The sequence below is a fragment of the Melanaphis sacchari genome, unplaced genomic scaffold (assembly GCF_002803265.2).
Source record: "Melanaphis sacchari strain LSU unplaced genomic scaffold, SCAv2.0 Contig24_pilon_pilon, whole genome shotgun sequence".
Taxonomy (NCBI): Eukaryota; Metazoa; Arthropoda; class Insecta; order Hemiptera; family Aphididae; genus Melanaphis; species Melanaphis sacchari.
The window spans coordinates 382,665-407,814 of NW_020271125.1; the positions used below are offsets into that span (position 1 = coordinate 382,665).

Sequence of the window (25,150 nt, forward strand, 5' to 3'; positions counted from 1 at the left end):
AGATAGTTTAAAAAGAGTCAAATTATATATAAAATTATACAATACGAAGAAAATACAATTATATACATTCGATGAAAACTTCAAGTATCTTAAATCATTCATTTTTAAGTTATTCAAAAAAAAAAAAACAAAATTAGTTTTGTCAAACAAGTACTGATTTTGCAAAAAAAAAAAAATCATGTTTTATTTTATATATATTTTTTTCATTTATTTTGAAATTTAGAGAAAAATTTTAGTATTTTACCCTCAAATATACTAACCGGATTCAATTTTCTACCAGAAACAATTCTCATAGACCAAAGTTGAAAAACGAAGCATAAAAATATGTTTTATGTACCTACGGTAATTTTTTTTCTTGTAATATCTTTTTTAAGTACCTACCTATTTTGCAAATAAGTGACTAATTTTTGTTGATATCATTATTAATTTAAATCAATCGTTATCACTTTCTTGATAATCTTTTATCATTTAATACTTATCACTTATATTGTCACTTATATATATGAATATTTTTTTATCCGTTTAAACTTTAAACATATTTAAAATTAAAATTTAAGAATGTACTTACTACTTAATAGCTTATTATGATGTATAACTTGTAATTAATGAATAATTAATATTAATTATTACCTATTCAACTATCATTAAATAATATAACAAACAATAATATACTGACAAATTAATATATTGTAAATTGTAAAATTAAAATGGAATGTTTAATTCCTGATATATTGTTTACCCTACTTGGCCACAAATCTGAAGTATTACAATGTATTGTCGACAATGACAGCAATTTTTCAGATGATGAGTATATAATTGTGAACACTGAAGACAGGGAACTGTTAAAGAGTTTTTTACATTTGGCTGAAGAATATCAGAAAATTAACACTGTTATTGTATCTTTTAACCGTTTGGAAAGTATTTTCAGAGAATCAGAATCAAATAGACGGGGACTGTACTTTGAAGCTTTTGTCAATGGTATGTTAATTGCCTTGAAACCATATCGCAAATGTATAAATGACATTGAAAAAGATTTATCAAGCAACAAAGAAAATCAATGTTTATTGGCCGAAACATTGAGGAAAGTTGAACAACATAAACCATTGATTGTTGCAATAAATAATATTTTAGATCAAATTGAACTTTCTCAGTTACATGGTGGACAAATATTGAATCTCATACACGAAGTTGTCTATATGAAATTTATGGATGAAAAAGTTCAATTATCACTCATATTCAAACAATGTTTACAGGTAATATGATTGCATAGAAATAATTGTCTAAATAATTAGTTTTATACTTATCTGTAACTTTATTTTCCATCAAGAAATAGAATATTTATAATCTGTCAAAGTATACAAAATATAATGATTAATAAGTTGCTTAAAATTATGATACATGAATAGAACTTGAATGAAGGGCATGTCCAATGTCTATTGTTATTCAACTATTTATTATTATTTAGAATTTATATATTTATAGTTTTTGTCTTTGATAAATTTAAAGTGTTCTTTAATTTAAGGTCCTTAAGTTTTTTTGTATTTAAGCGAATGAGTTGGATTTTAGATAGAGAAGGTTGGATGTATGTAAGTTAGTATGATTTTAATGAAAAATTGTGTAGTAGGGTAGGTTTGGTGCAGGAAATTAGGTATTTTAAGGTCTATGTTTAAAAATATATTAACATGTCTTGGTACAGTTCAACTTCATAATATACTAAACAAGATCGTTTGATTAAATAGATTTGACCAAAAAAAAATAAAAAGACAATTTCATGAAGGAGGCTCTCATGCTTATCACGACTAACAACATTGAACACATAAGTTATGGAACTAAAAAGACATTTATATAGTACCTATTGTTTATTGTTTTTAATATTTTTAAATATTACAACATTTAAAATTAAAATTGAACTAAGATGTAAATAATTTAGCATCACCTTTTGTTACAGAACAATTTTTTTAAAATATTTTATTTTTTATAGGTGTTAATATTGCAGTTGAATACATTTTTCGCACGTGGAGTGATTTTTGATCCTCACAAAGAGTTTTTTATTGAATCCGTGTATTCTAAAAGTACTAAAGAATTTAAACAGTTTTCTTTAATACCTAGTTTAATGCCATCTTTTGTTCCTCTTTCAACTGCAAGCAAAATAACAAGAATTGGTGATGTTATCAAAAGTATGCAAAATTCAAACGATCAATTATCATTGATAAACTACAAGGATATTTCTATACAGTTGTATGGACATAAAAGAGATGAATTGTTTTCTAGTTTACTAAATTTAGTAGATGTGCCGTTGTTTACTAAAAATGAATTTGTCCAAGTAATTGACAAATTTTATAATGTTGTGGATGAATATATGTTAAAAGCATCGTTCAATAATGATAGTTTTGCTTATCATATGACATTGGTAAGAGATTTTTATTTGTTGGGTAATGGAGAGTTCTATAAGCACTTTTTGAATAAAATGTGCAGTTTATCTTTGAAATCTGAACACAGTTTACGTGCTGTTAAGGTAGCATTTAATAATACAGCTCAAGATATTAAACTGCACAAATCTATAAATCAAGTGTTTGGTTTCAGTTCATTAGAAGATGAAGAAGCTGATGAAACGACATGGACAAAAATTAAAGTTACTTTTGAAACTACATGGCCATTGCAATTTATATTCACCAGTTCTGTTCAAAAAAATTATTCAAAATTATTTGCATTTTTATCGCGAATCAAAAGAGTACAAACAAATTTGCATGAAATTTGGATTGAAAAAAAATCTAAATCTTTTGAAATAAATGGACATACTGACCAGCTGAAAACTAAATTATCGTACTTAATAGATACTCTCTACAGTTATCTTCAGTTGGATGTAATCGAGGATGAATATTTTCTTTTTTTGGAAAAATTAACCAATGCCAATGATTTTCAAACAATCAAGCACATACACGATATATTCCAGACAAATATCATGAGAGACTCATTTTTGTTTATGGAAGAAGTTTACATAGGATTTAATAGAATTTTGGATATGTGTGAAAACTATTGTAGGTATATGACTGATATTACAGCTGCTTTAAATCCACAATATAAACAATGTCTTGAAGAGTTAAATTTACTTTTTACTAAAAATCCGAACAAATTAGTCTCATTGATAAACATTATTCAAGAAATTCACGTGACTCCAAAACCAAATCAATTTATTGTCAGATTGAATTATAATAATTGGTTTCTTCAAGCTTTATCTACTGATAGTTAGAAATTAAATGTCTAAGTTTTACAAATACAAAGAGATAATATTTTTTGAAATTAGGACAAGTTATAAATAATTGTAAAATGTAATGGCATTAACATTAAATTTAAATTAAAATATTATATTATGTATATTTAATTGCTTATAAATTTAGACATATGTGAAATGTGAATATATTATTATTAAAAATAATTATTATAAATATTAAATCAGATAAAAAAATCATATGTTTTATGATGAGCCATTTATTTTGTATCAATTGTCTTTAAATGTTTTCTATTTTTTTTTTTTAATTTAGTTGTTTTTGTAATAAAACAAGTTTATAAATACAGATATTGCATTTTTAACTACCTGATGTCATAAAAAAATTAAATATTATTAATTTATTTTGTAAAATAAAAAAAGTATATTAATTTAAATGTAATACAATTTAAAAGTTTAAAACCAATTACTTAAATATTAGGAATTATTGATATAATATAAATTAATAATGCCTTTTCTAATTTCTGTGCGATCTATTTGCAGCTCTCATTGATTTTTCCAATTCAAATTGTCGTAAATCTGTCCGTTCTAAAAAGTCTTGCTTTTCTAAGTACCTATAATAAAAATATTACTCATTAGACAATATTTCTAAATTATTATTAAAATAAATAAAATATTTCAACACCAACCCATCTTTTCCTTTATTGTATGTGACTAATTCTTCGACAATTCCTTCCTTTTTTTTGTAACCATCCCAATCTTGTTTAGATTTTTCTAAAACTGACAATTTACTTTTTTTTCCTATTTGACTCAATATATTTGCTAAACCACCTGATGATTTTGTAGCAATAGGGGTTACTACACTAGTAGATCCTGAAGACTTTGGTGTTGTAGTATCATCATTAGTCTTAATTCTGAAAAACGAAAAAATTTAAAAAATAAATAATCATAATTAACAATTTAGTTTATTTTTAGTATGCAATAAATACTTTTATAAATTAATTGTGGTTTAATTTTATTTTAACCTATTCAAAAAAAGTTAAAATATTTTGAAAATTGTATGATGCATAAAAAATTATAATATAAATAATTAATGAAAACTTCTATGATAATTCATTTTTGAGTTATGACAAAATAAAGAAACCAATTAAGTCCAATTTTTCCTTGATTTTTGTTTTTCTAAATTATAAAAAAGTAATGGAAATTTTTGATTATGACCTCTATAGAACTAGATCCAATTTACTAAAATCAGCCTAAAACTTTAAAATCCAAGAATTATAACAAACAAATATTGTTTACTTATATAGAAAAAAAAAATCACATCATTGTAAAATCAATATATTCAGTGGAGCTCTCAGAATCTAAAAAGTATTAGACATTTTTAAATTTTGATGATCATGCAATTTTAATAATTAATAATCATATTCAAATATTTGAGTATACAGCTGATATATAAAAATTGAAATTTGAGTTTATTATTAGAATCATATGTATTACCTATTAAGCACATGGCATATTATTAGTACTTATGTTATGCCATTTATTTTTACATAGCATGACAATAAAAAATAATTAGTTATAGATTAGAGCAGGATTTTTTAAACTTTTATATCTGTGGAACTACTATTTTTTTTTTTTTAGAGTTATTTGCAATAAAAATTATAATTATTTCATATAATAAGAATACACTATAGAGTATTGGGTCTATACTATAGATTATACCATATGTTCATATACATTATTATTTAATAAAAAAACATTTTTTTTTTTTTCCCATTAGCCTTTATTAATCTTTAATTAGATAGTTTAAAGTAATTTTCTTGAATATTTTGAAAAAAAAATCTTAAACTTCATAGAACTCTGAAGTGATTTTAGCGGAACACAGATTAAGAAATGCTGGATTAGAGTAACATTAGAGTATTTGAGAAAGATTTTATACAAATACGATACAATAATATGATGTCATTTTTCAATATACATTTATGTGGAAAGAAAAATAGAAAAAAAAAACAATACTTGATTTAATAACTAAATATAACCATATAAACATTAAGAATGTAATGTAAAATTTTTATTATTACCGCAGAAGTAGTAATTTTTTTTAAATAGTACTTATAAATAATTATTAAATCTAGTTAAAAGGTTGAACAAAAAAATGTATACATATGTATAAATATATAATTACTTTTTAGATGAGTCAGAACAATCAAATAACGCTTCAAAGTTTCTTTTTTTTGTTGTTTCTTGTTTATCTAAAACTTTTATAGAATCTTTTGATTTAGATTTATTTTCACTCGTAATAGGTGTATTGGAAGGTTTTTTCTGAATAGGTCGTTGAAATTCTAAAATAAAACAAAAATGAGTTCAAATATGTAATTTTTGTAACTTATATTTTATATAATATAATTTTTAAGCTATTCATTTGTTAAATCTTTTATTAAAAATTAAAATACTAATTATTAATAGAAAGTTAATTAATACCTTCCCACAAAGCATCTAAACGTTTTTTATCATCTTCAGAGGAATTAAGAAGAGTATTTACTTCTTCTTTTGTTTTTTCAACAGTTTCGTCATCAATAACTGTATAAAAATAAACAAAACAAACATGATTTAACATTTTAGATTTAAAAACAACAAAGTGTTACGTTTTTTTGGATTTCTTTAGTGTTCTTCTTTTTCCCATCTTAGTTGTTAACTTTTTATTAGCTCTCTTTGATTTTTTAGCAGATGTACTGGTACCATCCTCATCATCTTCAATTGGATCATCTGAATCAACTTCTGATAAATTTTCATCTTCACCTAATAGTAAATAAAAATCAAATATTCATGAATCAAAATAAATAAAATAAAATAATAAAGATTACAATAAATTAAAACTTAAACATTCAATTTTTTCAAATTGAAAAATGTATTTTGAAAGTCCTTAGTAGTTTTTCTTAGAAATTCATCATAATCATGAATTAAAATATCTGTAGACTTATTTTCTTCATAATAAATCAAGGTACTATGATATACAAATTATAATGAAAGTTAATGGATTTTAATAAGTAGTTAGAATATCAAAATGTAATTTCATTTAGTGTTAATTACCTGGTGGTTTATAGTCCGAATCATTCTCATCACTGCTGTCAGAATAGTCTTGTGAATCCATAATGTTACCTTCTATCCTATTTAGCAGTTTAATTAAACTTAATGGAATAATAAAATACTATAGTCTATTGGTACAACGTACCCAGTATTAAAGTAAATACTAAATAGGTATTGACTAAAAGTATAGTGGGTACTAAAGTTATTGATTTAAAAATTTCATACCGTTGTCACCTAGAGATTTGAGAGTGCTAAGTCTGAATGACGTATTGTGACTGCTGATTACCGGCTGGAGTATTGGATTCGTGAGTAATAATTGATCTTAATTCTATTTCTTTTTTTTTTTATGCAGTGATAGGCTTTGACTGTTCAATAACACTCATGAATCACGGACGACGGTCGATGGCACTGTGCGACAGAGCCGCTGTTGAGTTGTTCACGCTGTTTAACTTGTAATTTGTATATAGTTAGGTTGTTGTCGGTTGTCTTGATAAATGATAATGTATCAAATTTAAGCATCTGTTCGATATCTTGATATAAACGTTATCATTAAAAAAACAGAAACTTAATGATAAGTAAAAAAATAAATAGATGGAGTTTTAACTTTTATTTTTTAAGCTATAAGTTTTTATCAAAACACGGAAGTATGGAACTTTTGTGGTTTTAAAATTTGATTTACGTGATACTGTTAAATTTTTTTACTCAATTCTAATTAGTTCCTTGACTGTTCGTTATATAGTACTAGACATTCAATAACACAATTTTATTTTGTATACCTAATCTACATTATAAAATGGTTTGAAAGAGGTTTTTTCTGAATCCGTACGATCGGTTGTATTTCAAAATGATGCCACTCAACGATTTCAAGAACCCCGAACTTGTTCCGATTTCCAATGTCATTGGTTTGGCATCTCAACGACCTCTTAGTACATTTCCTGGTAATGCATAAAAGAAACAAATTTGATTACTATAAAATAATATTAATATTTTTGTAAATATTTTTTTTTAGAAATGTGGTATCAGACTTTTTTATGGGCACTATTCTCATCTGCTGTTGTTCATACTGTAGCTGCAATAATTGCTTTTGCTACACTTCATAAACATAATTTTGGAAAGTAAGATAAAATTATTTAGTTTTTATTTATTTTAAATTGACATCTTAAATATTGTTAATTTAATGCCCGTGCCTTCAAATCTTCTTGGCAATCGCATCCTTAAAAATTATTATTGATGACTTTAAATTTTGAGAGTTTCATATCTGGAATTGTACACTGTATATAAGTAGGTAGTGGATATTTAATTAGAATATCCTCCACTTGATTCTCTAACATTAAATATTTAAAATAGATGTAATAAAAATAATATATCAAATCTTTAATTTTTTTGTTTTGTATTGTTCTAAAGATATAATTTAAAAAATAAGTATAAACTATTTTATATTTTATTTGTATTTGAAATTAAGAATCTATACAAAATATGAACAATAATTTGATGTACTAGACACTAGTCATAGGTACATTTAGTTCAGACATGAAAGGGGTTCATTAATAAGCCATAATAAGTGATACTTAATTTGATTTATTATGTGTTTTTTCTTTATTTTACATTTTTTTAAATTTGTTTTACAATGTTTCAATGTTATTAGTTATCTATTACTATTTTTTTTTATTATGTTATTTTTAATACTTGTTTGTTTATGTTACAGGTTTTTTCCTTTGTTCATTTTATTGGTTGGAATATTTGCTCCACTTAGTTCGGGCATAGTTAGCAGTGCTACTATAGCTTTTGTCTACCGAGCATCTAGTATTCAAATGCAACCTTTGTATGCAATGTTTTGGGGAGTTGGACAGACATTACTCTCAGCAGCTGTAGGTTTTACAAGAATATTAGCTACGCTATAGAACATTTTAAATATAATTTGTACATAATGTACATAGCTTGTATATAATAAATAAATTATTGTATAGTTGTATGGTATCTATTAATGAATACCTAAGAACTGTAAGACAAGGGAATTGTATATATTTATTTTTTAATAAATAAATTGAAAGTATATATACATTTTTTTTTAATGCTTTTGTAACTTTATATGTATATTAGTAGCAGTATTAGTTAAGGTTGTTATAGTTACCGGAAAATCTTATACTTACTGGTGAATCCATTAATTTAAGAATAGATAAAATATTCTATAGATGGGTAATTTCAATGCAATATTATATTGTTTATTGTTTTAATTTGAATTTGACTCACTATAGTAGTGCACGGAGGCAGAAGAGGGTGGGAAATAAGTATTTACCTATCTTCTACTATCATGTGCTATTAAAATAATGAGCAATAAATTATTTCTTAAGCATTGAGAGTCTAAGGCGTTGTTTAAATCTATACTTTAGATCAGTATAGACAAAGTGTTGCAATTGACTTACAATTAAGTTAAAAAATGACTTAAAGTTGATTTCCTATAATGCATAAAATAAAATGTTGTATTTTTAAAATCTCACAATCATTTAAAATATTTTTGTCAAAGTTATCCAATTATGTTGTATCTGAAATTGATTGTTTTTTTTAAGTTTTTCTCATTAACATAAACATTTTCTTATTAAAAATTTGTGTAATTGTGATATGCAAAAATCTTAAATCCTGGAGATTTATTTCCATTAACATATTAGGTATACCTTCCAGAAAAAAAATATTTTGCATATGTTTGGATTGTAATTTATGAATTTATTTTTTATTAAAGTTTTAAATTTGGTTAAATTAAGTAATAAAATATTTGTCAATACAATCAAATTGACGATATTAATTAATGATATTAATAACTATAAATTAATCTCATTTAATCTAATTATCTAACTTAAGAAAGTAGAAGTTTTAACTTAATTGTACCTATGTTTCTGAAATTATTAACATGATATTTTAAAATATTAAAACATATCAATAATAAAATGAATTAATTTATTTTGTAATAAAGTATAAAAATACGCAAATAATGTGGGTTATTTAATGTTTACGAAATCAAATAGATTAAAAAAAGATTAAAAATTAAAAAATAACTGGTAAAAATACAAATGACAAAAGTATTCAGAATTAATATTATACAGTATAAAGAAATATAATATAAAAAATACTTATTGTTTTTACTTTCATAATTTAGCACTTATAAATCTAATATTATTTTACGACTTTTTTTTTAATAATTCTTGTTTTTTTTTTATCGCATTTTCATTAATTATAGTAATTTTTTTCATATCATCTTTTGATGAATATATTTTATCCTTCACAGTCGTCTTGACATTTTTATTTGACTTATCTAATATTGATTTCTCCGGAACACCGATAGAATTTTTTTTCATGGTTTTTACACCAATTATAATTCTCTCACCGTTTTTCTTCGCCAGTGTATTTTTTACGTTAACCGCTGCTGGCCCTCGTGATTTTACCTTTGGTCCTTTACTGGCATTTTTCTTTTTCGACAATTTTTTTTCCTGGGAAACCGGTTCTTGCGTTTGTTCAGTAGTAGCTTGTACAGTAGACACCGCGATCCGTTTAAAAGAATCGTAGTCGAATATTTTGCAGCTTTCACCCGTACAAAATTCGATTCCGCATTCTTTGCACGACAAAAACTTTGACTCTACTCCTCCGGACGCATTTTTCTTTTTTCGCAGAAAACTATCACGTGGCGTCCTTTTCTCAGCGTTCCTGGTCTTGAGCGTAGCCGTACCCAGTTCGACTTGTCTAAAGTAAATAAAAGTAATTTCAATTCTCAACAATTTATCCATCAAAAACAATATTGAAAAAGAGAAGATACCGTGACAGTGAAGGCGTAGTATGGAAATAGCTAACAGCTGTGTCGGCGTGTCGTGTATCGGTTTTTTAAAGACAAAATTTAAATTTTAGCAGCAAAATAAAATCTATCAATTCTTAACTTTTTAATTAGTTTGTAAAGTAAAAAAATGTTTATACGATGTGTATATAACATATACACATAAGTACTTGCAGAGTATACTTCCACTTTTATAGGGTCAACATTTTTAATTAAAACCAAAATTCATGAATTGGATTGAACATTTTTCATCACGTTTTTTATACAATATACAGCAGCTGATACATTATACAGTATACTTATTAATAACAAAAGAAAAGTTACCGATACTTGGAATTTAGTTATTTAATTCTAAGTTACGTATACATTTCATAGATATCCTTCTTTTGCCGTAAGATTGAAAGTTAGGTGAAACTATTGAAGTGCCTTATAAGTTATAACTAAGTTCAAATATTTTATTATTTATATTGAAAACGTAATAATTGGGTGTTTTTTATGCATCAATTAGCTAAAACTATTCATTTTGGCAAAATACGAATGGCGTAAATTTTTTTTAACATTACCTTGAAAAATATTCTTCGTCGATTTTTGATTTTGGGCGAAGAGAAGTAAGCATTTTCCATGGGATATTAACTGAATACAACTCATCTAATGAAACTCCTTTCATTTCTGACGGCGTTGGTTCGGCAAATGGGAATGGTTTTTTACTTTCTTTCTTGGGTAGTTTAAATTTGAATTTTTTTTCTTTTATTTTAATATCACCCAATTTCTAAAAATTGAAAATAATATTGAAATAACTTAATTTAACAATGTCTTGTAGAGTTTTAAACAAAATATATCTTTAGGGATAGCTAGATATTTTAAAATTAAAACCAAAGTTCTTATTATGCAGTACTTTTTTTTATAAATATTTTACGAGTACCTATTACAATGGGTAGCTAATTAAAACAGCTGCAATCCAATTACTCAAAAAATGTTGATGTTACCTTATCTGTATTTTTAATCTCACAACTTAAAATTTATATATTAATTGTTTCGAGTTTCAACTATTTTTTGAAGCAATTTTGCAATATGTTTTTGCGCTTACTGTTTATTAATACGCTAAAACTTATGTGATATTTTAATTTATTACTAATACACATTATAATACATTACAGTAGTATACTTAAACTTCAAATTACTAATAAAAGATTACCTTTTCTGGTTTTATCTTGAATTCGGGTACTTTTTCGACGAGTTTTCTTAATTCTTCTTTTGAATTTGCAGTACAGTTATGTAAATCCAATAATGTAGTTTGTTCTTTCTTTTTAGCAAGAAATTCTTCAATTTGTGAAGCCATTTTCTTATAGTTGTTTTAAAGAAATACATTAATATTATCATTTTTCATGCATCACGTAATTGACCTTTTAACAGAAAAATATGAATTAATTAATATACACAGATACTTATTAAACCGAAAAAATAAAAAATAAAAAATATTTAGAATTCGCATTATTAATATACAGGTTAATATATAATATTAAATATTGTAATCGGCTATGTTTTTGATATTTATACTCCACATTTGTTTAATACTGGATACAGCATTAGGTAACTATATATAATTTATATTAGATTTAAATTCTCACATTGTTTTGATTATCGTTTATATATAAGCATATGTGAATTTAATTAATTTTTTTTTAACAAAAACTGTACAATAACAATTTAATTAAGTATAATAACACTACAAGATTAAAATATACACGCTATACATAAGTGTGTTTCTATAAATATGTTTTATAGCAATATTGTTTTCTAATATAACAAAAAAATGTAAGTATAGCCTTGTATACACGATAACAATAAATAATAACGACAAAATCAAAAAAACATATTTTTGTATAATATGTTTTTTTGTAAAACAATAAAGGTGTAAATAGTTTAATCTTTTTTTATGAATTATAATTAATTCTAATTTTTGTTAATAAATACCTAAAAATTAGATATTAATTACTATATTATTGTTGATATAATATTATTAAATATTAGTAGATATACGTGTGTTTAATGTGAAATTATTAGTTATAAAATATAATACCTTATAAAATAAAAAAAAATAATAATAATAATTTATGATGTAAAATTTTGGCATTCAAGTTGTTTTTATAATTTTTTTTGATTATAAACTAAATTTTCTTAGATAACTAATTCATAAATAATATGTTACAAATGTAATTAATTCCTAATCTCATAAGACTAATATTTAGGTACATATGTATAGGTATTAGGTAGTTAGGTATAATTATATGATGAATTTAATAAAATAATTTAAATATTATATAATAAATTAATAATGTATAAGTATAAATTGTATTTTTATAAATAATAAACCTTAATTATAATTATACACATAAAATATCTTCATAAAATAGATATTTAAAAATAACATCTATTATATAAGCACTAAATTATAATACAAGACAAATTATACCTAGTAGGTAAAAGCGATTCAGCAAAATTTAATTTTTCTAATAAGAATGAAATGGTATTGAAAATAACTAATTTTATCGTTTTATGTTAATAAGTTTTCTAGTTTGGTATGTTTAAAATTTATTAATGTGACTATAAAAGTTATGTATGGCTACTGTCATTTAGTGCGTAATATTATAACTGTCATTTTATGAAAAATAGTATTATTAATATTCTTTAATATTTAAATATTATCCGGTTAATCAGTTATATACTTTCTACTGTTATCTGTTGCTTCAAAAAGGTAACATAAACAATTCATAAATTTAATATTTAATAACTATGAAGAATCTGATGACGGTGATTCGTCAGCAATAACACTTTTCCAATGTTTTCGTTTGGTTTCCAATACCTGTATATAAACAAATATAATTTGAATTAACTTTTATAATAAGCTACCGACCATGACTTTAATGTTATCATGCATAACAATTAACAAAGTATATAATAACTATTATACCTAATAATAATAACATAATATTTAATACTATATATTATAATAATGTTTTTGGTTGAATAAAATAATAAGATCGCAATAAATATTGTTTTCTGTGTGTGTGTATTTAATTGAAGTGTACAAGTTTCTATTGTCGGCAGTCGTTTTAAATCGAAACATTGTTTATGCATCGATAAGTTTTTGTTATTATTTATTATTTGAATATTGTAAGCTAAATCGTTTATTTATTCATTTAGATTACACTTATATATTGTACACTAACTTTTCGTAACGACGATAATTGGTATAACACATCACTAACTGATATGCTTTCTGACAACGAAGGAGTTTTATCTGAAACACTGTTGCTGTTTTTCATTTCTGAAACATACAATAATGTAAGAAGTATTTTAATACACAATACCTAAACCAAATAAGTAAGTTATCCACATAACACACCTGCAAAATTTGGCCGGCCGTATGAAAACGTCTTTTTTGAATAATTATCCGGAAACGTAAAGCTATATTTAAGTATACATGAACAAATATACCTAATAGTCAAATAAATTTAATTATTTTAGTAATTTTTAGGTGTTTTACCCAGTTTGACCGTTTACATTTGATGATTGGGTTTTCGTTGAATTTGTATTATTTATTCGTTTGGTCCACGGGGATTTCTGTTTTAATTTCAACTGGTAATTCGGATCTTTGGCACTTTGTTTGATATACTGTACTTCTGGTCTATTCACACCCCACTTAGGCCTTTGGCCTAAATCTATAGATTTTTGGTCTACATTTCTAACTGAAGATTTTGCGGGTTTCCTAAAACAAAAGTTATTTTGCAAGACTTGTTGGACTAAGAACATCGTTTTAGTTAAAATAATATTGTAGACTTACTTTAAAATTTCCGTTTGTATTGCGACACTAGTAGTCTGGCTCCGAAATTTGCTCGGAGTTAATAATTTTTGGCGGTTTAATGGAGATGGTGATGTTTGAAGTATCACATCGACGTCCGGCAATTTAGGGATCTCTTTTACCTCTACTGGATTTGGTGGGTTTGGTTTTGTTTTGGGTTCTTGGCAAACTTTTGGTTCTGACTTAGGTTCACTGCAGTTACTAACTACTATTGCAGGTTCTGTGGAAATTTGTTCTTTGATTTCATCCTGATTATGTCGTTTTTTTTGCATGTGTTTGGATTTGTCTTCTTTTGCTTGTTTTTGAGCATTTTCTAAAACTTCTTGCATTGCTTTTGCTTTTCGTTCTTCACACAACTATTTGGATATAATATAAATAAAAATAAAAATTCTGTTTTTCTTGATGATAGTTTTATACACTATAATTGATGACTTACTTCTTTTTCCCGTTGTCGTTTCATTTCATCTTCTAGTCGTTTTCTTTCAATTTCTTGTTGTCTTTGTATACGTCGTTCTTCTACTAAATCGTCCTGTTTTTTCTTTTCGAGTTCTTCTTTTTTCTTTAATTGCCTTTCTTTTAACTATGGCGAGAATAAAATAACATATTATCGCCACAAATTAAAACTTTGGGCTTATTCACCTGTTGTTTTATAGCTTCTTGAAGTTCCATTGCTTTTTGCCTTTTTACTTCTCTAGCAGCTAATTCTTCAGCAGTCAACGGAATATTTTGTCCTAGTAAGTAAGTCCTGTGTATATACATAACAAAAAATAAAAACCATTTTAAGTCAAATAATATATCTATTCTGTGTCGTTGTTAATATTTATAAAAAATAAATTAATATATTATATTCGTCACTCATATTTATTTTAATATAGGCTTTTAATTATCTAATTATTTAGTAAGATATATCTTACCTGTTATAAACGTTGTTCGAATCTAACGAATTTAAAGTGTCACAGCTACCTCCAAAATCTGAAGTTTTATGAATATCTTGGAATTGTGTTTTTCCAATTTCGCTAGTTATAAAACTATTTTAAGTATAAATAATTCTTATTATGATGTATTTGTTCTTTATAAAATATTATATAATATGTTAACTTTCGAGTTAATAAAATATACTCATTACTTACGGTTTTTCTGGCGGATATTCTACCCATGTCGGTGTCTCATTTCTTTCATTGTTTAAATATTTTCTCTCATTTGAATTAAAGATTGGTGGATTTAACCCACTAGCATTATTTTGCTTATCCCACTTTTGTCTTTCTAGTGTCCCTACTCCTTCATTAGTATTGTTTTCTTTTGATATTGTATAAGTCCGATTTAATCTTTAATTTTAATTTTAATGTAAAATATTTATTAATTCTAAATATAAAATTGTTTTAATATTTTAAGTAGATATATTATTTTTGGCTTACATAGTATGAGTGCTTTTTGGTTTAAAATCATCCATTACTCCAGTATCAGTACTTAGTTCTTTTTCAATTTTATTAGTATAGGTATTCTATAAATACATATAATTTAAATAAAAAGGTATGATTTGTTAGGTATACAATGAATAATAATGAACATGAAACATTTATTTAAGTATTAATTTTAAAGTATATTAAGTATAATATAAATAACTAAAAGTAAATTATCTTACGCTGTGTACGTTTTGTTTTTGATTATCGTGAGAAATTGGTGGAAAACTTAAATTTTTTTGTGTTTGTAAATCTTTGTACATGGCTAGACGATCAATATCATTTGAACGTAGTCCTGGATAAATAACATGATCCCTTTAATAGAAAAATAAAAATAATTTTTAGTTAGTAAAATTCCGTGGTTACAAATTGACATAGTAGAAATTAAAATACCTTTGATCATTGAAAACAACTGGTGTGTTTTGATTTTTCCAATAACTATTTAATTTTACAATCTCTTCTAAATAAAAATTGTTATAAATCAAAATAAACTTTAATATTTGAAAATAATCACATGCTAATACAATGAATGTATAAATATTTTACCAACCTTTCTCTTTTGCCCATTGTTGTTTTTTTAACTCGATCAAAGATACCGACTTCACTACCATTATTTGACTGATGAAAAAATAATGGAGATCATACGAGAAACAATGTTTATCTGGCTACAAAAGAAAACAAGAAAGCAATAATGACGCACATACGAAACACGATACTGTTTAAGTCTTCATTCTGCATACATATGGGGTCAATAATCTTAAACATATTGACCATATTATACGTAGTCATAGTAACTATTTGTTGACATTAAACTAAATAACATCGTAGTTATAAATCTTTTGCATAAATTAAGTTTCTGTGAAAATATGTTTACACATTATATTTCTTTTGTACACGTTACTACCATATTATAATTTATGTATTATAAAATTACATGCATTATATAATTCCTATCAATTTTAAAAATATATGAATAAATTTGAGATAAGTTTCTAAAACAAGTAATTAGTACCTATAAAAAACAAATGCAAATTTTACAACAATTATTTATTTTACCTAATACAAATAAACAATAAAAAACTAAAAATAACAATAATAAAAAAAACCAATATATGTCAACTTTCAATTGACTAGAAATTCTGAATAAGTTTAAAATACAAAAAATAGCAATGTTTTTTATTTAATTTATAATGACTATCTATATAATATTAGTGAGTTCAGTTTTGAGAGGTGATATATTAAATAACTTCAATATATACGAGTATAAGAAAGGGGAAAGCGATGAGAAAAAAAATTGTAATTATAAATTAGCGAATTCTAAAATAGCATAATAATTAAAAATTTCGTTTTACATAACGTATAAAAATATCTTCAAATATTGATTTTTTTAAAAATTATTTTGAATCATTAATATAAATTTATTAGATCTGTACATAACTTGATTTATAAAATAAAAACATATTTTGTCTGACTATTATTATATTCCGAAAAAAACATATTTATATTTTCTATTTATTTATAGGTACATAATTTATACATACAATCGAATGTACCTACCTACTGTTATTGTACTGAAACATGTACTTTTTTAAATTTCTATTGCCTGTTGCTAATCGATAATATCCATTATAACTCACGTTTAATAGCCTATATAAATATTTTTTGTTTATAATAAAACAGTTATAGCCGTTATAGGTAATATTTTATTATTTTTACGCTATCTAATGACTTTAATGTATGATATTAAATCTTGAAGAGAGTTTTATTGCAATATTAAAAAGTAGCGATTGATTAAATTATATAGACTCATTAAACATTTTTAAAATTATTTAAAAAAAAATTCAATAATCAAAAATTATAAATAAATAATCTGAATATTTTAAGTTTTTGCATTCGTTCCAACAATTTTATACAAGTAGATAGATTATGCGTATAATTAATTTATTTTTAACAACAATTGATTGTTTAAAAGTAAATTTATACGTGATTAAAATATTGATGCAATTATTAATTTGGTATATAATATATATAATATAATATACACTTTTAAATGTATACTCATAAACAGTTATTTTAAGTTTGAAACGAGTATCAACGTAATGAGTTTCATAAAGTTTCAAATTCAAAACTTGTGCGATTTTCATGGAGAATGACCTAGTACTTTGGAAACTAAATATAAATATTAATTATTGAAATGGTATATTATATATAGAATATTAAATAGTAAGTGTCTTCAAAAGTTATATATTTATTATTAACCATTCATAATATCATCCTAATTTACTGGTGCTAAAAATATACGAGCAATTCTAATCGGTGCTAACCACATATATTTTAGAAATTGGAACTCGTGTACACATTGCATTATAATAAATGATATACGATAATACTTGGGTAGCCCACGATCCATCCAGTTAGTAGATACAATATATAAACTATTAATATGTTCTTTTATTCGTGTAAACACAACAGTGTGTTATACAGGTGGCTTTTATAGTTTTATGTATTATAGTTGCGCGTATATTGTATAATATTGTGTGTCAAAATACTGTCAATGTCAACGAAAAATAAGACCGAGGACGACGTTGCGATGACGTTTATATACCACCGTCGACGTGAACCAACAGATCTACGAATTGATAATACGATGTAGCATATAATAGAAATTATGTCACACGTGATACAAACCGGACGAACCGGAAAATGTGAAAAAAGACGAGGCTACAATAACACACTTGAGCAGACAATAATGCAGACGGAGAAGCAGTAGATACAAAATACAGGACGATTTACCCTGCATGCTCAACTCTATTTTTCTTTTAGTAATAAATTCAATCTAATTTTGGTTTTTGAGATTTTTATTTAGGTATTTAAATCGAAATTTAAACGATTAGTTTATGAATTATTTGATTACGTGTACCAAAAATAATAGCTGATTCATAATAATAGTTCTGGTAATCTATCAACATTTTATAGTTTATTAAAATTGTATGAAGATAATACTTACAACATAACATATATTTTATTTTATTTTTTAAATCTATTTTTAAGAACTATTTACCTTAGAACATACATTTTTATATTTTTAAAAACTAATTGTTTGTATTTTGATTTGGATGCATTAATATTTTTGAAAAAAATATCTATTTTACTATCCTCAATAAAAAGGATTAATTTTTTTTTGACCAAAAAGAGAAGCTTATATCATCACAGAATATATTTTAAATGGTTAAAAATTCAAATGAGTAAAAATATTGCCTTTAAATATACTTGAAAATTTCAATAATTTAAGTTTATTTTATTTATTTGAAAAAATGATAGCAAACATGATTGTTAAATCACTCTGTATATCATAATAATAATATAATATCCCATTAGACCCCACGCTGTAATCGGTCTTGAAGTACGGTAATAGTCGTGGCAAACGTTATACGGCGTCACACAAACTTATGTACATAATACGCAATATACGAGTATATTATTATTGTTAATATTACGTCGTACATGAATAATTTTATTTATACATAGATAATCGTACCGACGAAAACGTTTGTTCCGTAATCGATGTATCATGAAATATTTAATTTTTATAACGTGAGATGATAAAAATGTATAAAAATTAAAATACGTCTGAGTAGGTATTAATATTTGGCAATCGATTTTCAGAATTTTTAAATTTGTAAATTATAAAAAATATAATTTTTATCTTGACTGAACCATATAATGTTATGTAATCGGTTGAATCTCTAAAACACTATTTTACTGCATTAAAAGTAAAATAAATATGATTTTACTTCTGGTTAACTATTATGAGGATCAACTATTGTATTTTATATGTATTAAATTGTTTCGTTGGGACTTGACCGATAAACTTTTATTAGTACAAGTATTTTATTTTAGAGAATTTACCAATAATTATTGGTTAGCATATACTATAAAAAATCAGTATATATCAGCTATTTTAACCATTTTTCACAATTGATTAATAAAGTACCGACAAAAATAAAAGCATAAATAGAAAATCAAATGAAATTAACTTTGTATAAAAGTATTTGATTTTTAAACGATAATAAAAATAAATTTATTGTTTGTAAGTTTATATTTCTATTATTTAGCCTTTTCTTACCAATTAGTATGCAATTTAGTGTAAATGGAAATCATAATCAGTCAATTTAAATTCAAAAATAGTTAACACATACTATAATTTCATGTTGTTTATTTAGATAATATAATAGAAGTGCAGCCAAAAAAGTTGAGAAATGATTAGCTTTATTATTAACGTGGTTTTATGTTTTATATTCAGAGTAATGAATGATTTTATGGATATTATTTACATTTTAATATATCAGTTGTACATAATATAATATTTGTATTTTATACAATATTATATAATTTATTGATAGCAAATAATTTTTGAAATCGAATTTAATTTCATTGATTTCCATTAATGTGTATTTTTAGGTATAATATTTGAGTCCATAATATCAAAAAGGTAATATTGTTATAAACACATATAACTTATGAAATACTGGAAATATGGATTTACAACAGTAATGTAGCTAAATTGCCTACCTAGAACGCCGTGTAATCTGTTTGAAATGTATTAAATTTAGTACATTGAATATAAAATAAGTATCAAGTTAAAATTTAAAAAAAAAATTGTCAATTAAATAAAAACTTTTAAACTATTTTGTAGCAAAATATTTTTAAACCCTTCAATTTTTATAGCCAAGACTTGAACATTCGTTGAAATTTAAAATTTCTATGTATATTATAAATTTTAATGAACGCTATTTAGCATTTAAAAATATGTAGATTAATTTTAAGATGCTAATTATTAATACCTTCACGTATTATACTATTTTCTGGTAAAATGATATTAACTAAAAAGTTTATAACAATGGTAAAACTAATAAAATATTCTAAAAAGGTATAATATTATTTTAAAAATTAACCTTTAATAATGTAATTAAGTATAATGTTTAGTAAAATAAAATCAACCTATCATAATGAAAATAATAGAATAAATTTCTTTAATAATGATATAAAACGTGCTTAGTGATATAGGCTAATAGATCGTTTCTGATGAAAATGGTTTTTGTGGATAATAATATATAACTGAATTCAAATTTAACTCATCTATTTCAGTGATCCGCTCAAAGCCTACCGTACAACAGAAAGATGCCCAGTCACCTGCTATTTTATCATTGTTTTTCATTCACAGATGCATATATACAAAATACAAGTTAATAATAATTATCACGTTGTCGTGAACATATTAATACACGGTTTTATTGTTTTGATTTATACAGCCGTGTGTACTGAACACGTGCTTAATCACAACGTGTATTCAATTCATTAAGTAAATTACTAGAAACGACACTAAAAACAAATATTATTATTATTATTATTGAGTAAACGTTTAATTTGAATTATACACTGTTTTACGTACTAGTAATAAACAAACTACTCCAAATGAATAAATCGTTTTGTTCTTCTTTTATTATCTCAATCCGATTGAATTTGTATTAGGTATACTGCAGGTATACATAATATACGATTATTGTTGTAAAGAAAACTCACCGTCTTGTCACTATTTTTAGTTAAATAAATCTACTTTTAGTGGTAGATTGCTGTATTTGCGATTGCTATAGACTGCGTTAGTTTTAGAACGAGAAACAATAATAACATATATCAAATAAAAAAATTTAAATCAAACTTAAGAATTATATAGGTACACGTATATGTGGCTACCAAAATATTTAATTCAATATTAATTAATGTGTAATTAATAAATGTCTCTCATCATATATTTTTTTTTATGGAAAATACAACAATTTTCATTTTCCGTGTTTATTAAATTATCTATTAAAAATACTGTGCAAATAATTTAAAAAAATTATATTTATTGATTTCAATTCAAAAATTGCAATAGAAGATAATGATATTTAGTATTTACTTGGGTAGTATTTAATTGATTTGAGCGGAGGACCTATAAGTCCATCCCAAGTCTCATTATTTTTAGTGTCAATGGGCCGTCATTCTAATTACTCTCATTACTCGTCTCGCACACAGTTTCGTCAGGGCGTTATACTAAGAACCTATAACCTACAACGTGTCGTTCATTTGGAGTTCGTTTTTCACAAGTCATATCAAATCTGTCGTAAACATTGGTATTTCTGGACCGAATGCTTTTAGTTCTCAATCGAGGATTTGGCGATTTTATCAATACGATGATCGATCTCATCGTCTGATCAAAACTAGAAGTTTATATTAATACGGCTTTATCGTAGGATTTAAATCTAAAACATCCATTACATCAGTGACCAATTCAACGACGTTGTACGCACGAATAGCCTGCAGGCATGCAGCAGAGCGGCGATCTGCGCTTTCACTCTTTTCGAAATATAGTTTACCACGTGAATATTCGTAAAATTCATTGTTATAAACACGACCGCAAGAGACTCCACAATGACGTGAAAATACCCACGTTGTAAATTATATGACGCGAAGTAAATATAATGTGGATACGTAATACCATCACAGTATATCGTCGCAGTCGTGTGTTTGGGGCGACCCGTGCACGCGCTCCATTGTCGGAGACGATACAAAGTTATCAGCCGCGTGCCCGCGTACGTGTCGTATAATATTATTACAGTAAACGTTCGTAAAAAGCGGCGGCGGCGGCGGTGGCACGTGAGCCGAGACGACCAATGGCACCACCCTCAACGGCCATCGTCTCGCGCATCAACTTTGTCACAGTCACCGCGCCGCCGTCTCGATCATTGACGGTCGCGTTTAAAGAGCGTCCGCTCGTCGCTAACGGCTGCACAATCGTCGTGAAACCCGCGACGAGACGACACTCTGCAGAAAACACGGCGTTATAATTGCGTACGATATAATTATCGCACGCGATTTTCACGTTTCCGTTTTGCGACAGATTCGTTAAATAAGTTCGCATTTGAACGCTGCGAGTTCGTCTCGAATAGAGTTTCTTCACCCGAATTTACTACTGTAAATCCTCATCGTCATATCATGCCGTGCCGCGAAGTCAGACCGACCGCCGTGCAACATTATCGCCAATACGACGACGACGACAACAACGACAGCGACCAAGATGACAACAACGACAACGACCACGACGACGACGGTTCGTCCGGAAAAACGACGGACTCTGACTCGAACTGTTCCGGACGCGACGAGACGGCTGCCGAGGTCCGCGCCTGCAGCAGAAGCAAATGGCTGAAGACGCTGCGGACGGTTATCGGCAAAATGGAAGGCGGCGGCGGACGTCGGCCACGACAGGTCAAGACCATACTCAGACCGCCTACCACGTACGTGTTTGTGATCGGCATGTCCGGACTGCCGTCAAAGGTGGCCGTTTACCCGAGATGGACGTGAGAAGCCACATCCGGAAGTTGGCGTCTACCAAAGCCGATGTGAAGATTTCATGCGATAAATATTATTACGTAACAATAAATCATATAATAACATTATGAAGTCGGATACCTCGATTATTATCATACCGATTATAACGATTTATTTCTTTGAGATTTTCATCATATATTATTATTGCTGTAAAATTAATGTTGTGACTGAAAATATTAAATTATTATAATGTGACCCTCCGACGTTTACGATACCGTACATTCATCAAGCATACTCAATACTTACCTCCCCTTTTTTTTAAATGACGCAGTTATCCAAACTAGTAGTTTTTAAGTATTTAACTTGTTTACTAAGGATACTAGGTCCACAATAATGGGTTTGGATATGGGCCGCGGGGACTATGACGATTAAAACATTTTAGTGATTAATATCAATGATATATATAATAGATCGAAATATTATATCTATTTTTGTTTGTAAGACTATTTTTAAAGAGTAATATTTTCAGTAGAAATTCAAAAAATTCTCGTTAAATTATTAATTAAGAACATCGAAATTTAAAAAAATAAAAATATCTATTAAATAATTTAAAGTAGAAAATGTGGGTTATTATTTATTAAACAGAAGATTTTATCACCACAGGACTCTCATTAAACAATACAAAAAACATTTAAGAATTTTAAAATATCATTTTTGAGTATGTTTAAAAATTTCAAGAATCAGAATTTGAATATTATCATTATTTGTTACCCGAAAAAAAAATATGCTGGTGAGCATGCTTGATGAATCGTCCTCGAGTTACGGTTATTCGATATTTTCGAGACGTTTTTTGGATTTCTAATTTATTTATGCATATAATTTAAAATTTTTTCTAACATTATTTTATAATACTGATAATTTTTTACGACTTTTTTGATATTTTAATTACGCTTTTGATACGATTTTATTATTATATTATTATGTGTGCTATTGTGGTATTAATACAATTTATGTAAAAAAAGAGAGACGTGTAATACTGAAAAAGCAAGCATAACTTCCATGTAATATTTATTACATTATTACGTTATTTTAATGTGCCATGTTAATTAAAAATTATTGTTATTAAAAAATGAAACAATAAAAAAATATTGTTAGTATCGTTTAAATTTATTGTTCTATAATTGTTTAATGTCTCAGGTATATTATAATCAATGGTACAATATCGATTTATCGTAAATTTTTTTATATCTGTATAATGATCCACGGAGGTGGTGTCATTGGATCAAGAATAACAAAATATTTATTAAGAATTTTGTTTTTTTCTTATAATATAATTAAATAGTGGCTATTAAAATTATTATGTATTTATAAGCTCAAGAGACGAAAAAATGAAATACACATACAATAAATAGCTTTATTTATAGACTTATGGTGTAGAATAATTTTTGTAATATGCACTGTTACGAAGATGTACATATACACATGATTTATAAGTTTACGAAACGTTATAAAGTAATTTTATCATTTATGGTTTATTTAACAGTAAGTAAACTTAAACTCATACTCTAAGTATTTGGTGAATAGTCGAAATATTTATATTTAATTATCAAAATACAGTTATGATGATTTTTTTTTCTGTTACAAATCTATTACATTAATATAATATGTATAAATGCGTGGTATAGCATTTAAATATTTAGACATAAAATTAAAATAATTATAATAATAATGATAATAAAAATAATAATGCAAACAAACTCCTCTGATATGCGATGAAATAATAATATTAAGTACTAAAACTGGGAACTATCATAAGAATTTGTTCTTAAAATATATAAAAATTTGAAAAAACAAATATTTAATATGTGTCAATACACGTTGTGGTATTTAAATCTCTATCACACACAAATGTGTGTCTAAACTTTAACTTACTGTTATAGCCATTACTATAATCGTTCGTGGTATATGAAACGCGATTTTATGAATTAAAAAAAAAAAAAAAAAAAAAAAAAAAAAAAACGAATCTCGTAAATTAATTATAACTGTTAATAAATAGCAATTATCGAGACAATAGAACTGTAAAGTTTAAAAATGAAATACATGTTTAAATTATTCAAATATTATATACACGTAAAATTTCATCTTAATAAGAAGTCAACGACCAAAGACTCAGACATTTTTGTTTGGTAAAAAAAAATATCCAATATTTAAAATAAGAAAACTGTTTGAATAATGGTAAAAATATTTTTGCATGGAAGGATCGGGTATTTAATTAATATTTTATTTTCATATTATCGAAATATTTATATTATTTTTAATTGTTCGAA

The 25,150-nt window shown here is 25.5% G+C and overlaps 6 protein-coding genes across 7 annotated transcripts; 3 read left to right on the forward strand and 3 right to left on the reverse strand.

Moving 5' to 3' along the window:
- The first annotated feature begins 644 nt into the window (after positions 1-644).
- Positions 645-3,333, forward strand: LOC112594972 (gamma-tubulin complex component 4). The gene is made up of 2 exons (XM_025340020.1): positions 645-1,253; positions 1,982-3,333. The coding sequence occupies exons 1-2, from the start codon at positions 708-710 to the stop codon at positions 3,248-3,250; spliced, it is 1,815 nt and encodes a 604-aa protein (XP_025195805.1). The 5' UTR covers positions 645-707; the 3' UTR covers positions 3,251-3,333.
- Positions 3,334-3,666: 333 nt separating this feature from the next.
- Positions 3,667-6,773, reverse strand: LOC112595009 (craniofacial development protein 1). Its single transcript, XM_025340075.1, has 7 exons — positions 6,539-6,773; positions 6,317-6,393; positions 5,872-6,025; positions 5,708-5,808; positions 5,412-5,568; positions 3,916-4,140; positions 3,667-3,840 (listed from the first exon to the last, which is right to left on the reverse strand). Exons 2-7 carry the CDS (start codon positions 6,375-6,377, stop codon positions 3,744-3,746), a joined length of 795 nt encoding a protein of 264 aa, XP_025195860.1. The 5' UTR covers positions 6,378-6,393; positions 6,539-6,773; the 3' UTR covers positions 3,667-3,743.
- Positions 6,774-6,943: 170 nt separating this feature from the next.
- On the forward strand, positions 6,944-8,336 carry LOC112595036 (transmembrane protein 170A). The gene is made up of 3 exons (XM_025340106.1): positions 6,944-7,251; positions 7,323-7,428; positions 8,019-8,336. The coding sequence occupies exons 1-3, from the start codon at positions 7,158-7,160 to the stop codon at positions 8,212-8,214; spliced, it is 396 nt and encodes a 131-aa protein (XP_025195891.1). The 5' UTR covers positions 6,944-7,157; the 3' UTR covers positions 8,215-8,336.
- Positions 8,337-9,486: 1,150 nt separating this feature from the next.
- LOC112595026 lies at positions 9,487-11,545 on the reverse strand. The gene is made up of 3 exons (XM_025340097.1): positions 11,329-11,545; positions 10,697-10,902; positions 9,487-10,045 (listed from the first exon to the last, which is right to left on the reverse strand). Exons 1-3 carry the CDS (start codon positions 11,470-11,472, stop codon positions 9,487-9,489), a joined length of 909 nt encoding a protein of 302 aa, XP_025195882.1. The 5' UTR covers positions 11,473-11,545.
- A 1,147-nt stretch (positions 11,546-12,692) lies between these two features.
- LOC112595008 (histone-lysine N-methyltransferase, H3 lysine-79 specific) lies at positions 12,693-16,179 on the reverse strand. 2 transcript variants are annotated; one of them, XM_025340074.1, is made up of 13 exons: positions 16,006-16,179; positions 15,849-15,915; positions 15,638-15,770; positions 15,411-15,496; positions 15,126-15,320; positions 14,910-15,011; positions 14,635-14,740; positions 14,432-14,575; positions 13,978-14,351; positions 13,681-13,902; positions 13,540-13,601; positions 13,364-13,461; positions 12,693-12,996 (listed from the first exon to the last, which is right to left on the reverse strand). In XM_025340074.1, exons 1-13 carry the CDS (start codon positions 16,064-16,066, stop codon positions 12,925-12,927), a joined length of 1,722 nt encoding a protein of 573 aa, XP_025195859.1. In that variant the 5' UTR covers positions 16,067-16,179; the 3' UTR covers positions 12,693-12,924. The 2 variants fall into 2 exon arrangements, with proteins under 2 accessions (XP_025195859.1, XP_025195858.1); XM_025340073.1 differs by having other exon boundaries at positions 12,694-12,996; positions 14,910-15,023.
- A 6,148-nt stretch (positions 16,180-22,327) lies between these two features.
- Positions 22,328-23,280, forward strand: LOC112595047. The gene has a single exon (XM_025340122.1). The coding sequence runs from the start codon at positions 22,491-22,493 to the stop codon at positions 22,854-22,856; it is 366 nt and encodes a 121-aa protein (XP_025195907.1). The 5' UTR covers positions 22,328-22,490; the 3' UTR covers positions 22,857-23,280.
- Positions 23,281-25,150: the final 1,870 nt, after the last annotated feature.

Coding starts and splice junctions, on each gene's coding strand:
- LOC112594972 (XM_025340020.1), top strand. CDS start 708: ATGGAATGTTTAATTCCTGATATATTGTTTACCCTACTTGGCCACAAA. Junction 1,254..1,981: donor TATTCAAACAATGTTTACAG/GTAATATGATTG, acceptor TATTTTTTATAG/GTGTTAATATTGCAGTTGAA.
- LOC112595009 (XM_025340075.1), bottom strand. CDS start 6,377: ATGGATTCACAAGACTATTCTGACAGCAGTGATGAGAATGATTCGGAC. Junction 6,026..6,316: donor TTCGGACTATAAACCACCAG/GTAATTAACACT, acceptor ATTTACTATTAG/GTGAAGATGAAAATTTATCA. Junction 4,141..5,411: donor TGTTCTGACTCATCTAAAAA/GTAATTATATAT, acceptor TTCGTTTTTCAG/AATTAAGACTAATGATGATA.
- LOC112595026 (XM_025340097.1), bottom strand. CDS start 11,472: ATGGCTTCACAAATTGAAGAATTTCTTGCTAAAAAGAAAGAACAAACT. Junction 10,903..11,328: donor TCAAGATAAAACCAGAAAAG/GTAATCTTTTAT, acceptor TTCAATTTTTAG/AAATTGGGTGATATTAAAAT. Junction 10,046..10,696: donor GACGAAGAATATTTTTCAAG/GTAATGTTAAAA, acceptor TATTTACTTTAG/ACAAGTCGAACTGGGTACGG.
- LOC112595008 (XM_025340073.1), bottom strand. CDS start 16,066: ATGGTAGTGAAGTCGGTATCTTTGATCGAGTTAAAAAAACAACAATGG. Junction 15,771..15,848: donor GTTGTTTTCAATGATCAAAG/GTATTTTAATTT, acceptor TTTCTATTAAAG/GGATCATGTTATTTATCCAG. Junction 12,997..13,363: donor AATTATCGTCGTTACGAAAA/GTTAGTGTACAA, acceptor GTTTATATACAG/GTATTGGAAACCAAACGAAA.
- LOC112595036 (XM_025340106.1), top strand. CDS start 7,158: ATGATGCCACTCAACGATTTCAAGAACCCCGAACTTGTTCCGATTTCC. Junction 7,252..7,322: donor ACCTCTTAGTACATTTCCTG/GTAATGCATAAA, acceptor ATTTTTTTTTAG/AAATGTGGTATCAGACTTTT. Junction 7,429..8,018: donor CATAAACATAATTTTGGAAA/GTAAGATAAAAT, acceptor TTTATGTTACAG/GTTTTTTCCTTTGTTCATTT.
- LOC112595047 (XM_025340122.1), top strand. CDS start 22,491: ATGCCGTGCCGCGAAGTCAGACCGACCGCCGTGCAACATTATCGCCAA.